Below are 14,760 nucleotides of genomic sequence, written 5' to 3'. Positions count from 1 at the left end.
GAGAGAGGCAGAGGGAGAGGGAGAGAGAATCTTAAGCAGGCTCCACACACAGAGCGGAGCCCAATGCCGGGCTTGATCTGATGACCCTGAGATCATGACCTAAGCCAAAATCAAGAGTTGGACACTCAACCAACTGAGCCACCCAGGCATCCCACATAATTTATTTTAAACTAATTATAAGATAATGAATATAAAGTTCAAAAAGACATTGAGAGATGGTTTTATTGGCAAAATTATGATATAGAGGTAGTATATGAAGATATTTCAGATGACTAAGTTTTCCTTATACCTAAAAGTTTCAGTTACCACATTAAAACTTTAATGCAGAATATACTACATGTGGAGCTTTAGTCTCAGGCCCGGAGCAGCAGTAAAATGAAAGTTACCACACCATTCTAGTCCTTGAGTATCAGTATATTGTCCTTCACCTTCCACCCTGCAATAGTGAAAAATAAATATGTTTACTAACCAAGACCAAGAATTTACAGTCCAGGTATAAGATTGTCTAGCATATTATACTCTATGCCTGAAGAATTATATCTTTACACTTTCAAACTTTGATTTAAAATTCAGCATCCTAAAAATAAAATAAAATGAAATAAAGTAAAATAGAATTCAGCAACCTGCTTTCATATCCTACCAAAACCATTACTATTCCAAACAAACGTTGTTATCATACAAATTCTGGTGTCCAAGATTTTAGGATCACATACACTCAGTTTACACAAAACCAAAACAATCAGTTAAAAAATGAAAAGTTCATATTAGTTCATTCATTTATTCAACAAATATTTATTGACCATCAACTCTGTGTGAGGTGCTATGCTCTATGAGGGATTTTCTTGGACTCTCGGGAGTAGTGAAAATGTACTTCACATAAACAAACAGACTTATGCCGTGGGTTACATTTTTTCCTTTCATTAACATCAGTGGAAAAAGTTTGCGTTATCAGCACAGACTTGGGAGTCAAAAAAGGTGAACACTTTTCTCCTCTCCTCAAAATGTATTTATATCAACCATTTCATAACAATTAGGTTGTATCTTCAATTCTGGAAATAAAGGGATATTTGTAAATGAACATGAACCTCTGGATTATATGGCATGGTATTCAGTGTGAAGATTAAGCTTGTAAAAGTGTGCTTTTATTTCATTTCACGTTTCTTTTTCCTTCAAGCATAAGCTCAGAAAGGACCACAGTGAGTACATTTCTACAATTTGAAAACTAATTTTGCTTACACTTTAAAAATTAGCTTAGTAAAAATACACACATATATCAGGTCAAAATCCAATAAACAATTTTGAAATTATCCCTCAAGGCTGCTTTTTAAAAAAATTTATCAGGATAGGGGTGCCTGGGTGGCTCAGTTGTTTAAGCATCCAACTCTTGATTTCGGCTCAGGTCATGGCTTCAAGGATGGGAGATTGAGCCTGGCTTCGGGCTCCATGCTGGGTGTGGAACCTGCTTAAGATTCTCCCTCTTCCTCTCCCTCTGCCCCTCCCTCCCTCTCTAAAATTAAGAAAAAACAAAGCTTATCAGGATATACTTCTTATATCCTGATACATATAATTTTTGGCCTAAATTTTCTCAGTAATTGTGACAAGCTTTCCATTTCCAAGCTGATGACAAAAAGTTCTATAGCAATAGGAGAGATAAGAGGAAATAAATGAAAAGTCTAATAGGTTATCAACAAGAATATTTTCTTTTGGAGGCTCATGATGGTCTTAGCCTCTGTTTATAACATTTCACCCCGAAAATAACCCAACAATTTTTTTTTTTTTAACAGGGAGGAGGGGAGGTGGTGGGAGGCGCAGAGGGAGAGAAAGAATCTTAAGCAACCTCCACGCCCAGCTCAGAGCTCAGTGCAGGGCTGGAACTCACGACCCTGAGATCATGACCTGAGCTGAAATCAAGAATCTGACGCTTAACCAACTGAGCCACCCAGGTGCCCTTAATCCAACAATTCTTAATAAATATACTATAAATATATTTTAATGAAATGTATTACAAAAGAATATTTAGCATTAACTAAATATAATATTTAAGCAAAAATGCCTGAAAAGAACCTTTTAGAACTACAATGACTTTTTATTTTAAGCCTACCTATTTTCATTGAAGTTTCCAGTATACTTTGCCCCATTTGGGAATGTATAAGTCCCCAATCCATGAAACATATTGTCCTTAAAGTGTCCTTCATACACTGCTCCTGAAAAATGCTCAAGCCTTCCAAAACCATTCATCTGTTTGTAACAAAGGAAATGACTTCAGTAATTAACATTCAGTTTCTATATATATATGTCTATCATCCACTTAGTTATTATTTAATCTATCATTGTATCACACTTTATTTCCACAAAAATAAGACAACATTTACCATTGATCATTGTCCTTCAAATGCATCTCTCTCTGAAGCCCACCAAGTCAAATGCTCCTAATCTGGGGCATTTGAACATCTAGGGGGTCCATGATGATGATAATAGGATCCTTAAGACATCTTGAATATATCAAAAATCTTAAAGGACAACCAATTTAGTTAGCCCAGGAAACAGTGCAAAGAAGTTGTTAGGAATAAAAATTTGTATTCAAGCACACCTGAATCCACATCTGGTTTCATCACTCATTGGGCAAGAAACCTGAGCCTGATTTCCTTCATTTGTAAAATAGGAGCATTAATGGTACCTACCTCATGAGGTACTGTGAGGATTAGATGAGTAAATTATGTAATGCATTTAGCTTTACTCAGTGAATAGGAGATGAGAAAGATGGTAATAAAGATGACAGGGGGCCTGGCTGGCTTGGTCAGAGGAGCATGTGATTCTTGATCTTGGGGGGGGGTGAGTTTGAGCCCCATGTTGGGTGTAGAGATTACTTAAACAAATAAAACTTAAAAAAAAAAGATGACAAACCTGTATGACTTTAATATCACTCCTATGTTCATATCAGTTTATCATATAGTCTACTCACATGTGTTTTTCATTAATGGTGAAATGCCAGGAATCATTTAAGCAATAGGCTTACTTATCCACTGTCAATATTACAACAACAATACCTTGTCATCTTTCCAGCTTCCTGTGTAGACAATCCCATTAGGAGTGGTATGAATACCTATTCCATTTCTCTCAAAGATTCCAGAAGATGTTCTTGTACAGTCACCATCTAAACAAGAGAGAAATATATTGTAATCCATTATGAATGGGAACCTTGTTAGACTAGGTAATAAAGTATGTTCAGGACTAATCATAACTGTACCCCTATGGGTCTCTTTGGCTCCCTAGCATTGAAACCAATGAGGCAGAGATAAAGGAGCTCCATGGACTTAGGAGTCTTGTTTTGGTTTTTAAGTTTATTTATTTATTTAAGTAACCTCTACATCCATCATGGGGCTCGAACTCAACGACCCCAAGATCAAGAGTTGTATGCTCTTCTAACTGAGCCAGACAGGCGCCCCTTAGAAGGTCATGTAACCATTAAAACACACTGGCCAGGAAGACTGACAGATCCCATACATAGGTTTCCAAGGCATACTGTCTAGACTTAACATTAGAATTTAAATTTAAAATCTGTCGGGGCGCCTGGGTGGCTCAGTTGTTAAGCATCTGTCTTAGGCTTAGGTCATGATCCCAGGGCCCTGGGATCAAGCCCCACATCGGGCTCCCTGCTCCTTGGGAAGCCTGCTTCTCCCTCTCCCACTCCCCCTGCTTGTGTTCCCTCTCTCGCTGTGTCTCTGTCAAATAAATAAAATCTTTAAAAAAAAATTTTTAAATCTGTCCGTCTATTAGTATTTCTATGTCATTTTATTTAATGGAGTTAATATCCCAATAGTTGTTTTACAAAATTTACAGTCTCATTTTTTTACTTTTTTTTAAAGATTTTATTTATTTATTTGACAGAGAGACACAGCGAGAGAAGGAACACAAGCAGGGGGAGTGGGAGAGGGAGAAGCAGGCTTCCCGCCAAGCAGGGAGCCCGATGCGGGGCTCAATCCCAGGACCCTGGGACCATGACCTGAGCCAAAGGCAGACACTTAACGACTGAGCCACCCAGGTGTGCCTCATTTTTTTTACTCTTAAGCTATTTTTTCTTTTTTTACATTTTTTAAAATACAATGGCATTTTATTTTTTTAATTTTATTTTATTATGTTATGTTAGTCACCATACAGTACATCATTAGTTTTTGATGTGGTGATCCATGATCCATTGTTTTCGTATAACACCCAGTGCTCCATGCAGTACGTGCCCTCCTTAATACCCATCACCAGGCTAACCCATTCCCCACCCCCCTCCCCTCTAAAACCCTCAGTTAGTTTCTCAGAGTCCATAGTCTCTCATGGTTCACCTCTCCCTCCGATTTCCGCCCCCCTTCATCTTTCCCTTCCTTCTCCTAATGTCCTCCATACTATTCCTTATGTTCCACAAATTACGTGAAACCATATGATAATTGACTTTCTCCGCTGGACTTGTTTCACTTAGCATAATCTCCTCCGGTCCCATCCATGTTGATGTAAAAGTTGGGTATTCACCCTTTCTGATGGCTGAGTGATATTCCATTGTATATATGGACCACATCTTCTTTATCCATTCATCTGTTGAAGGGCATCTCGGCTCTTTCCACCTCAACCACCCCTTAAGCTATTTAATTTTAGTATAGATAGAAAAAGTAATTGAAATGTTTGCTTACCATACTTGTCTCCATTTGGAAATATAAAGTTTATCTTATACACTTCAGCAGCTGTTATAAAAGATTTAAGAAAAGTCACATAAACTTAAATAATTGTATGTGCTTTAAGAGCTACCCAAACTGACTCACTTCATATGATTACAAGCATGATTACTTGGCATTTCCGTTGTCTAGTGTAGGGTCCTGGGGAAATGAGTAACTTTGTCTAGATGATCTATATTTATTTATTATAATAGTTTTATAAACATATAATTCACATACCACAAAACTTACCCTTTAAAAGTATACAATTCAATGTTTTTTTTTTAGCATATCAAGAGGTATGCAACTATCACCACAATCTAATTTTAGAATGTTAGCAGTTAGTCTTCGTTCCCCTAATTTCGACTCCCACTTCTTCTCTATGCCCAGCCCCACCTCACCCCAGGCCCAGCCCTAGCCCCTAGCAATCACTAATCTACTTTCTGTCTCTATAGATTTGCCTATTCAGGCCATTTCCTATAAATGGAGTCACACAGTATGTGGTCCTTTATGATTGGCTTCTTTTATTTAGCATAATGTTCTTAAGGTTCATCCATATTGTAGCATGTAGCAGTACTTCATCCCTTTTTATCACCAAATAATAGTCCACTGTACAGAAATAACAGTTTGTTTATCCATTCATCAATTGGTGGACAGCTGGGTTGTTTCCAATTTGGGCTGTTATGAAGAACATTGCTATGGACATTCATGTATAAGTTTTTGTGTGGATATATGTTTTTATTTCTCTTGAGTAGCCTATATGACCTATTGATGCCCTCACAGAGGTAAAGTGAAGTGAGGAATTGGCAGAAGGAGGGAATAGAAAATAAAGATAGTAAATGATAGTGGGGAGAGGTAGGGGCAAGGTTGTCTAAACAGAATGAGATTGGAATGGAGACCAGGTCAAAAGAAAGCACTGAGGGGAATCTATGCCTCAAAGCCCTGGGACGTTTAGTGGACCAAATCATTAGAAATTATTTTTTTCAGGGGCGCCTGGGTGGCTCAGTCGTTGTGTCTGCCTTCGGCTCAGGTCATGGTCCCAGGGTCCTGGAATCAAGCCCGCATCGGGCTCTCTGCTAGGCAGGAAGCCTGCTTCTCCCTCTCCCACTCGCCCTGCTTGTGTTCCCTCTCTCGCTGTCTCTCTCTCTCTGTCAAATAAATAAATAAAATCTTTTAAAAAGATTATTTTTTTCAAATACCAAAGAAAACATATATAGAAAAGATAAGTAAATTCTAACTTCTGGGACTAAAGAGTCTACCAGAATGTTACTCAAAGTGTGGCTCGTGCCTCGGAATTATTTGGGATGCCTGCAAGTTCCTAAACTACTGACAAAATCTCTATGGGTGGGGCAAGAGAACTGACCCTGTTAAAATAACACGTTTGTTCTGGAATCCCCAGTCACAATACCCACCTCGTCTAGGTCAAGGATCAGGGATTAGTCAAATCTTTTTTTCTCACTCTAGTGTCCAGCATAGTAGTACTTAGTGGTAGGTGCTCAGTACTTGTAGGTAGGAACTGAATGTCTAGTGAATAAATGGCACTTGGGAAGCAATCTTTGAATGCTTTTTTTTTTAAAGATTGTATTTATTTATTTGACAGAGAGAGACACAGCAAGAGAGGGAACACAAGCAGGGGGAATGGGAGAGGGAGAAGCAGGCTTCCCGAGGAGCAGATGTGGGGCTTGATCCCAGGACCCTGGGATCATGACCTGAGCTGAAGGCACACGCTTAACGACTCAGCCACCCAGGCGCCCCAGGCTTTAAATGCTTATTAAGCAGGGTACTTAAGCTGATCATACAGAAAAATCAAACTGTTTTCAAATGCCCTTAAATGGTTCCACACTGGAAACTTTGTAATGTTAGAGCGAGAGGGAATGTAAGAGATGGAAACCATTTAGCACCGTAGAGGAAAAATCTGGAGAGGATGGCATTTGCCTAAGATGTCACAACAGCGAGTCTACGGCCGAAACAGAGCTGGAATCCAGGTGTTCTGATTCCCAGGACGGGGTGGGGGGGTCTCCGTGTCCCCACGCCATCCCCAGTGTAGACGATCAGGAAATAAGTCACAGCCACACAGGAGCTACCAGTGTCCACGCTCTGGCTTAATGCGAATTCTACTTAGAGGTGAATTCCCGGCTCGGGGCATTGGGAGGAGGGGCACTCACTCGACAGAGGTGTGTTGCAGATATTTTCTTGACTCTGCAGTTCCTCCTGGGCCGCCAGCTCTATGGCATTGAGGGAAAGAAGCGCTAACTCCGCGCAGAGAGCGACTCGGTTGCCGGGGCGACGAGTCACCTCTCACCCGGAAGCGAATATGCGAGGGACAGAGGCTGAGCCAATCGGAAGGCAGGAGGTTGTGCTGCTGCAGCAGGGCCGCGGCGGAGCCGCTCTAGGTGAGATCGCGCTGGGTGGCGAAGCCCTGGCGGGACCCCTCAGCCTGAGCCCTCCCTCCTGACAGCCGCCCCGGGAAGCAGCGCTTCGAACCCGCCACGGCCTCCCGTTCCGCGGACAAGGGATGTGTGCCTGTGTGCGTGGTTTGCGCGCCGCCCTGGTTGTCAGTGTGCGGACCCTGCTACCACCTTCCTCTCCGGGGGTGGTCAGGGTCTGAGGAGCATCCGGCCGGGTGGGATCCAGGCAGGCTGGCTCGGGCCTGGGAGTCTGGACCAGCAGGATCCCGGGTTGTCCGCGCCCAGGCTGGAGGCGAGGGAGCGGAATTCAGCTCGGAGAGGGGTAAAGGATTACATTGGAGAGGCTCGGGTTTCCTTTCCTGTCTCTTGTCACCGTCTCGAACTGAGTGTATGCTGGAAGAAAGGTACCAAGTGTAGGTATCTGCGTGGAGCTGGTTATATGGGGTCAGTCAGAGGTTTGCCTGGGAAGGGAGTGGTGTGTGATCAGTTTTCAGTGTCCTGTTTGGTGATTCTGTTCCTGGGGGCCTGTTCTGCGTTTGAAACAAAGGATCCTCTTTGAGCCAAACTTAGGTCCCTGCGTCCACGGTGAAGAAAAATAGTTGGAATCTTCTCAGGCTAAATGGAATAGAATGCTGAAATTTAATACATGTAGATTATACAACCTAATTCCCATTCCCTTGAAAACATCTGGGCTGAATTGTATTGGATACAGCCAGCAAGCCTTCCTTCATCATTTTGAGAGCAGATCTCAGATCAGGTTGTAAAGGTGAGATTTTCTGGGTTGGTGTGAGACAAGTTGTTGATCATTATTTTAGGCAAACTAGCTGGGGCGCAGTCTGGTTGGCTAGCCACTCTTTAAAAATCAAAGCACGTTATCTTCTTGCTTTTTTCCTAATGTATTTTACTTACACAAAATTCCCTGGACTGGGTGTTTTTTGAGCTGAAGCTCTGATGTTTCTGTCTGATTTGTGTATCTTTTCCCTTTGTCCGAATTCTAGAAGTAATAGATATTTACTGATGCACAACTTTACGGAATTCAGTTTGTCTGATTGTTTTGGTCTTCTGTTAAGCTTTAAACGACCCTACATTTGTGTGAGTATATGTTTAAGTACCACTGTTTCTACAGAAGAATTTGAGGTAGTTGGGCTTCTTATGATATTCTTATCTAAGAGATCTGGAGTCAGGAAACTTGCAATGAAGGGATTTGAAATTTGGATTGGAAAAGTATATTAATCATTTTTTATTTTCCATATTTTATTATATTTTGACACATTGGGGGCCTACCTGGACAGGAAGAAACTGTCCTTCCTAGAGATAGCTAATTCACCTTGACCTGTGAACATACCTTTCATATGCAGACCAACCCCCAGCCACCTACCTCCATCTAATTTTTGCACCTCAAGCCAATTCCTCCCTCCCCCTAAATCAGCCCAGGGCCAGGTCACAGGCAACTAGGCACAGCCCCTATGCCCCAAAGCCTGCTGGAATTATTTTAACTGGCCAGTCCTAAACTGTTTACTCAGCCCTGCCTTTCCTGCGGAAACCCTAATAAAGGCTGTGGCTTTTGCCTTCCCCTGGCTCTTTTGTGCCTCCTGACTGACACTGGTACCTCCTCCTGGGGCCTGGCCTGGCATGGCATGATGTACCTCTCTCCTTTCTGGCCAAATGGTGAATAACATTAAACTTTCCTTTTGGTGGCATTGACCTCTCCTTGTTGTCACTTTTATAAATTAAGACCCAGGCACAAATCAAAGGGGGTCTTGTTTATCATTAAACTTTGAATTGAAGATATAAGGTACGTGTGTGGTGAGGAGGAAGAGATACGGTAGAAAGAATTTTGGCTTTGGTGTCAGATTGTTTCAAACCCTGGCTCCAGACTTTGCTTCTATACATTAGGTGGCATTAGACAACTCATATAATTTATCTGTGCTCTAGTCTCTTCTATAAAATATAGAAAATAATCTTTACCGTACTAGATTTTTAGACGGTTAAATGAAATAATCTTACCTTTCCCCTTAATGCAGACTTGTATATTCAACTACCTTCAATATGTCTCCACGTGAGTATCTGGTTGGCATCTTAAATGTAACAGATCCAATCTGAACTTGTGACACCCCTCCCCCGATATTTTCCTCCCCAATATCCCAGTTCTGAGCACATGACACCACTATTTACCCAGTTAACCTGGGCCAAATTTCATCTAATTCATCTACATTTAAAATACATTCAGAATCTGTGACCACTTTTCAACTCTGCTGCTCCCACCCTAGTCCCGCCCACTGTATTTTCTCTGTATTTGTTCTGCCTGAACAACTGCAGTAATTTTCTAGTTGGCCTCCTGGCTTCTCCTCACCCCCCTGCAGTCTCTTTATTCTTCATGAAGCAGGTAGCGTAATTGTTTTAAAACATGAGTCAGTCTTAGCCATCTTTTGCCTCGGCTCTTTAGTGACTTACTATCATATTTAGAATTTTTAAAAAAATTTTCCAAAAAAATTTTTTTTCCTAATCTTAGCTAAACAGATTAAATTCTAGCTTTTTAAAAATCTAAAGCTACATAAAACCCAAAGCAATCTATTTTTCTATCTGAGATCAAAACAAGTTTCTTTTTTCCTATCTAAACATAATTCTTGGCATTGAGGTAAATCTGAATTCACATGATAGACTCTGTCAAACTTTTCCAAAATACTTTAAGCCCCGCTTTGGAGAGAAATTCTCATGTTACACATACATATTTACATATTTTTTTTCAAAGACTAATGACACATTTATGAGGTTAATAGGCATGTAATGGGACCATGATACTACTAATAATATGAAAACAAAAAGCAATTCATTTATACAAAGTGTTCCTGTATGATGCAGTATGAAATGGGATCACAGAATCTATGTACAAACATGAATCACCAAAAGAAACTAAGCTCACTTTAAGAAAATTCATTCTGTTGTTTGGAGCAGAGGTGGCCAAAAATATTGTGTGTAAAATCTTCAGTCAAGTATTAGCCTAAATTGGCAATAACTGCAACTTAAACACTAAACCCAACCAGATCTTTACTGTGGCAATGCAATGTTAGCTTTGTGGCCTACAGGATTTACTGAAGTAACAACCTCTTCTCTCTTGCCTCTCTTCCCAGGTCTCCCCCTTTTTCCAACTTTTTCTTGGCCTTCTCTGCTCTCTGACCTCATCCCCTCTCCTCACTTCAGTACAGACCCATCAGACTTCTTTCTGTTTGTCCAGCTCAGTGCATTGAAGATGTTCTGGACCTGGCACCCTCCCCTCAGAATATTCTTTTCCCAAATATTTCATGGCTCATTCAGTTTGTTCAGGTGTCTGCTCAAACATGATCTCAGAGAGGCCTTACTTGACAACTGTCTTTAAAATAACAGTCTTAGGATTTTTCTTTTTCTGTTTAACTGATATTATCTATTTATTTGTTTATTTGTGTCTTACCCTTTGGAAGGTAAGCTTCATGAGGAATTTTGTCTTCTTTGCTGTTATATCAGTTGTTGGTTCATGTATTTTGGTGCTCTGTTATTAGGTGCATATATATTTATCATTGTTATATCTTCCTGATAGATCGACCCCTTTATCATTATGAAATGTCCTTTATTTCTAGTAACATTTTTTTTTTTGCTTTAAAGTCTATTTTGTCTGATACTAGCACAGTCACTCCAGCTTTCTTGTGGTTGCTGTTTGCATAATTTATCTTTTACCATCTGTTTACTTTTCATTTATTTGTTTCTTTGAATTTAAAGTGATAAATAGCATATAGTTGGATCATTTTTTTAATTGAGGTATAATTGACATATAACATTATATTAGTTTCAGGTATATGACATAATGATTTGTCATTTGTATATATTGTGAAATGATCACCACAGTAAGTCTAGTAGTTAGCATCTACCACCATACATAGTTACAAAAATTTTTTTTCTTGTGATGAGGACTTTTAAGATTTACTCTCTTAGCAACTTTCAAGTATGCAATAGAGTATTATTTACTATAGTCACCATGCTGTACCTTATATCTCCATAACTTATTTATTTTATAACTGGAAGTTTGTACCTTTTGACCCCCTTTACCCATTTTACCCACCCTCTACCTACCATCTCTGGCGACCACCAGTCTGTTCTTTTTATCTGTGAGCTTTGTTGTTTTTGTTTTTAAATTCCACACATGCACGAGATTGTATGTATTTGTGTTTCTCTGACTAATTTCACTTAGCAAAATGCCCTTAGTGTCCTTACTTGTTGTTGCAGATAACAATATTTCATTCTCCTTTATGGCTGAATAGTATTCCGTTGTATATATCTATATGTATATCTTTTTGAATTAGCGTTTTCATTTTCTTTGGGTAAACACCCAGAAGTAGAATTATTGAATTGTATGGTAGATCTATTTTGAATTTTTTGAAGAACCTCCATACTGTTTTCCATAGTGGCTATGCCAATTTACTTTCCTACCAACAGTGCACAAGAGTTCCTTTTTCTCCACGTCCTTACCAACACTCATTATTTCTTGTCTTTTTGATAATAGCCATTCTCACAGGTGTGAGGTGGTATTTCATTGTGGTTTTGGTTTGTATTTCCCTGATAATTAGTGATGTTGGCATCTTTTCATGTACCTGTTGGCCATCTGTATGTTCTCTTTGGAAAAATATCTATTCAGATCCTCTGCCAGTTTTTTAATTGAATTGTTTGGGGTTTTTTACTGTTGAGTTGTATGAGCTCTTTATATATTTTAGATATTAATTTCTTATCAGATACATGATTTGCAAATATTTTCTCCCATTGAATAGGTTGCCTTTTCATTTTGTTGATGTTTTCCTTTGCTTGCAGAAACTTTTTAGTTTACCCACTTTTTTATTTTTGCTTTTGTTGCCTTTGATTTTGGAGTCAGGTTCAAAAAATCATCACCAACACTGATGTCAAAGAGTTTACTGCCTATGTTTTCTTGTAGTAGTTGTATGGCTTCAAGTCTTACATTTAAGTCTATAATCCATTTCGAGTTCATTTTTGTGTGTGGTGTAAGATAATAATCTAATTTCATTCTTTTGCATGTGGCTGTCCAGTTTTCCCAACACGATTTACTGAAGAGACTTCTTTCCTCATTGTATATTCTTGGCTCCTTTGTTGTGAATTAATTGACCATATATATGTGGGTTTGTTTCTAGGGTCTCTATTCTGTTCCATTCATCTGTGTGTCTGTTTTTATGCCAGTACTATACTGTTTTTATTACCACAGCTTTGTAATATAGTTTGAAGTCAGGGATTGTTATGCCTCCAACTTCATTCTTCTTTCTCAAGATTGCTTTGGTTATTCAGGGTCTTTGTGGCTCCGTGCAAATTTTAGCATTATTTGTTCTGTTTCTGTGAAAAATGCCATTGGAATTTTGGTAGAGGTTGCATTGAATCTGGAGATTACTTTGGGTAGTAAGGACATTCTAATAATATAGATTCTTCCAATCCATGAGCACAGACTATCTTTCCATTTATATGTGTCTTCTTCCATTTCTTTCATCAATGTCTTATAGTTTTCAGTGCACAGTTCTTTCACCTCCTTGGTTAAATTTATTCCTAGGTATTTTATTCTTTTTAATGTAGCTTATTACTTCTTGAGTTACAACTATTTTCTCTTATTATAGGAATATGTAAGTCTAAGAAACTATCTTAAATCTAGCTTCGGGGATGCCTGGGTGGCTCAGTCAGTTAAGCATCTGCCTTCTGCTCAGGTCATGATCCCAGAGTCCCGCATCGGGCTCTTTGTTCAGCGGGGATCCTGCTTCTCCCTCTGCCTCTGCCCGCCCTCTGCTTGTGCTCTCTCTGTCTCCAACAAATAAAATCTTTTAAAAAAATAAAATAAAAATAAAATAAAATAAATAGTTTTATGTATAATTTTCATTTTTACTTTCTTTTTGATCTATAAATTCTGTTTTGCTTTATATATTTAGGTGTTCTGATGTTGGGTGCATAAGTATTTACAATTGTTAGATCCTCATGATGAATTAATCCCCTTATCATTATATAATGACCATCTTTGTCCCTTGTTAGTTTTTGCCTTAAAGTCTATTTTGCCCAATAAAAGTATAGTTGCCCCAGCTTTCTTTTGGTTTCCATTTGCACGGAATAGCTTTTTCCATCCCTTCGCTTTCATTCGATGTCCTTAAAGCCAGAAAGTTGTAGGCAGCATATAGTTGTAGGCAGCATACAGTTGGGCCTTATTTTTTAATCTATTCAGCCATTTTGTGTCTTTTGATTGGAAAAGTTAATCTATTTACATTTGAAGTAATTATTAATAGGTAAGGGCTTAATACTGACATTTTGTTAATTGTTTCTTAGGTGTTTTATAGATCCTTTGCTCCTTTCTTCCTCTCTTGCTGTCTTTGTGATTTGATGATTTTCTGTAGTGGTATGCTTTGATTCCTTTCTCTTTTGTATATGTACTGTCGATTTTTGCTTTGTAGTTTCCATGAGGCTTACATAAAACATCATATAGTTATAACATTCTATTTTAAGCTGTTTAACAACTCAACTTCATTTGCACACAAAAGCTCTATACATTCACTCTACCCAGGCAAAATATCTGAGCCAGGTCTGTATCTCTGAAAGTGTATATGTAAATTAGAATTTTGTTTATCAAATCACATATTAGATAAATGGAAAACAGCTCTTTTCAACTAGAGTTTTTTAAACCCTATACCAAATCTAACCAAATCAGGATGTAGGACTCGGGCTTAAACATGTGTGTTTTGAAACTTCTCCGTGTATTTCTGTTGCTCATCCCTGGTTAAGAAATCTGTGTCAGAGGGGCACCTGGGTGGCTCAGTAGTTAAGTGTCTGCCTTCGGCTCAGGTCATGATCCCAGGGTCCTGGGATTGAGTCTCTTATCGGGCTCCCTGCTCAGCAGGAAGCCTGCTTCTCCCTCTCCTACTCCCTCTGCTTGTGTTCCCTCTCTCGCTGTCTCTCTCTGTCAAATAAATAAATAAAATCTTTAAAAAACAAAAAGAAAGAAAGAAATCTGTGTCAGAGAGACTCACTAAATATTAATCCTCAGAGGGATATGCTTGTAAAGCTTTTGTCAAAACAATTTATCTCTGCTTCCCCTAGACTGACCCTTTTAAAACACGTGCACGTCCTTATTTCTTTGTAATGGGCTCTCCATAACTGTGACAAAGGATTGTCGTACTTGTCTGGTTTTCTGATGTCTGTATTAGTTTTTCTCTTGCAGGTGAAAATGAGTTCCTCGGTAAGAAGAAAAGGCAAGCCGGGCAAAGGAGGTGGAAAAGGGTCTTCTAGAGGAGGAAGGGAAGGCAGGAGTCACACGAGCAGATCTCACGGGGGCGGTGGTGGTGCCGGCAATAGGAAAGCCTCGAGCAGAATGTGGGATGATGGCGATGACTTTTGCATCTTCAGTGAATCGAGGCGCTCATCCAGGTCATTATGCTTTTGTAATGTGTAAATATAGAAACGGGATCAATTCCTAATCTGTGGGACAGTAGAGAGCTAAGAGGAAGAGGGGGGAAATGCCAAGTAATTCCGGTCAAGTGAATCGTTCCTCTTGTTTTGAAACCTTGCAGTCTCTCACTTTGTAACCTTTTCTGGAGGCGTGTTGGCAAATAACGGCTTTTTTTGCAAGGTCGGAATCTGAAGTTCACTTC

General features: G+C 39.4%; 2 protein-coding genes across 8 annotated transcripts in view; one reads left to right on the top strand and one right to left on the bottom strand.

Moving 5' to 3' along the window:
- Positions 1-204: 204 nt before the first annotated feature.
- MORN2 (MORN repeat containing 2) lies at positions 205-8,489 on the bottom strand. The gene is made up of 6 exons (XM_025867603.2): positions 8,484-8,489; positions 6,863-6,992; positions 4,677-4,727; positions 3,048-3,154; positions 2,102-2,238; positions 205-436 (listed from the first exon to the last, which is right to left on the bottom strand). The coding sequence occupies exons 1-6, from the start codon at positions 8,487-8,489 to the stop codon at positions 334-336; spliced, it is 534 nt and encodes a 177-aa protein (XP_025723388.2). The 3' UTR covers positions 205-333.
- DHX57 (DExH-box helicase 57) overlaps positions 7,039-14,760 on the top strand; it is a 58,579-nt gene continuing 50,857 nt past the window's right edge. For 2 of the 7 annotated variants that reach the window (XR_012379697.1, XM_025868101.2), the window contains exon 1: positions 8,261-14,536. Coding sequence is in view for 6 of the 7 variants with exons in the window: in XM_025868101.2 (XP_025723886.1) it covers positions 14,304-14,536 (233 nt within the window). In the remaining variant the exon portion in view is untranslated. Of the gene's footprint in view, positions 7,519-8,259; positions 14,537-14,760 lie in introns of those variants that run through there. The other 5 variants (XM_025868104.2, XM_025868103.2, XM_073897314.1 and 2 more) reach the window with 5 other exon arrangements.

The sequence above is a fragment of the Callorhinus ursinus genome, unplaced genomic scaffold (genome assembly GCF_003265705.2).
Source record: "Callorhinus ursinus isolate GAN/ISIS: 27379988/994484 unplaced genomic scaffold, GSC_fseal_2.0 scaffold10, whole genome shotgun sequence".
In the NCBI taxonomy this organism is placed as follows: Eukaryota; Metazoa; Chordata; class Mammalia; order Carnivora; family Otariidae; genus Callorhinus; species Callorhinus ursinus.
Note: the sequence above shows the minus strand (reverse complement) of the source record. Positions and strands in the feature narration are given on the sequence as shown.

What these genes read in the sequence shown, in the direction of transcription:
- MORN2 (XM_025867603.2), bottom strand. An exon ending in CTGCAACACACCTCTGTCGA is followed by an intron (nt 4,728 to 6,862) that starts GTGAGTGCCCCT and finishes CTTTTATAACAG; the next exon opens with CTGCTGAAGTGTATAAGATA. An exon ending in GAAGCTGGAAAGATGACAAG is followed by an intron (nt 2,239 to 3,047) that starts GTATTGTTGTTG and finishes TGTTACAAACAG; the next exon opens with ATGAATGGTTTTGGAAGGCT.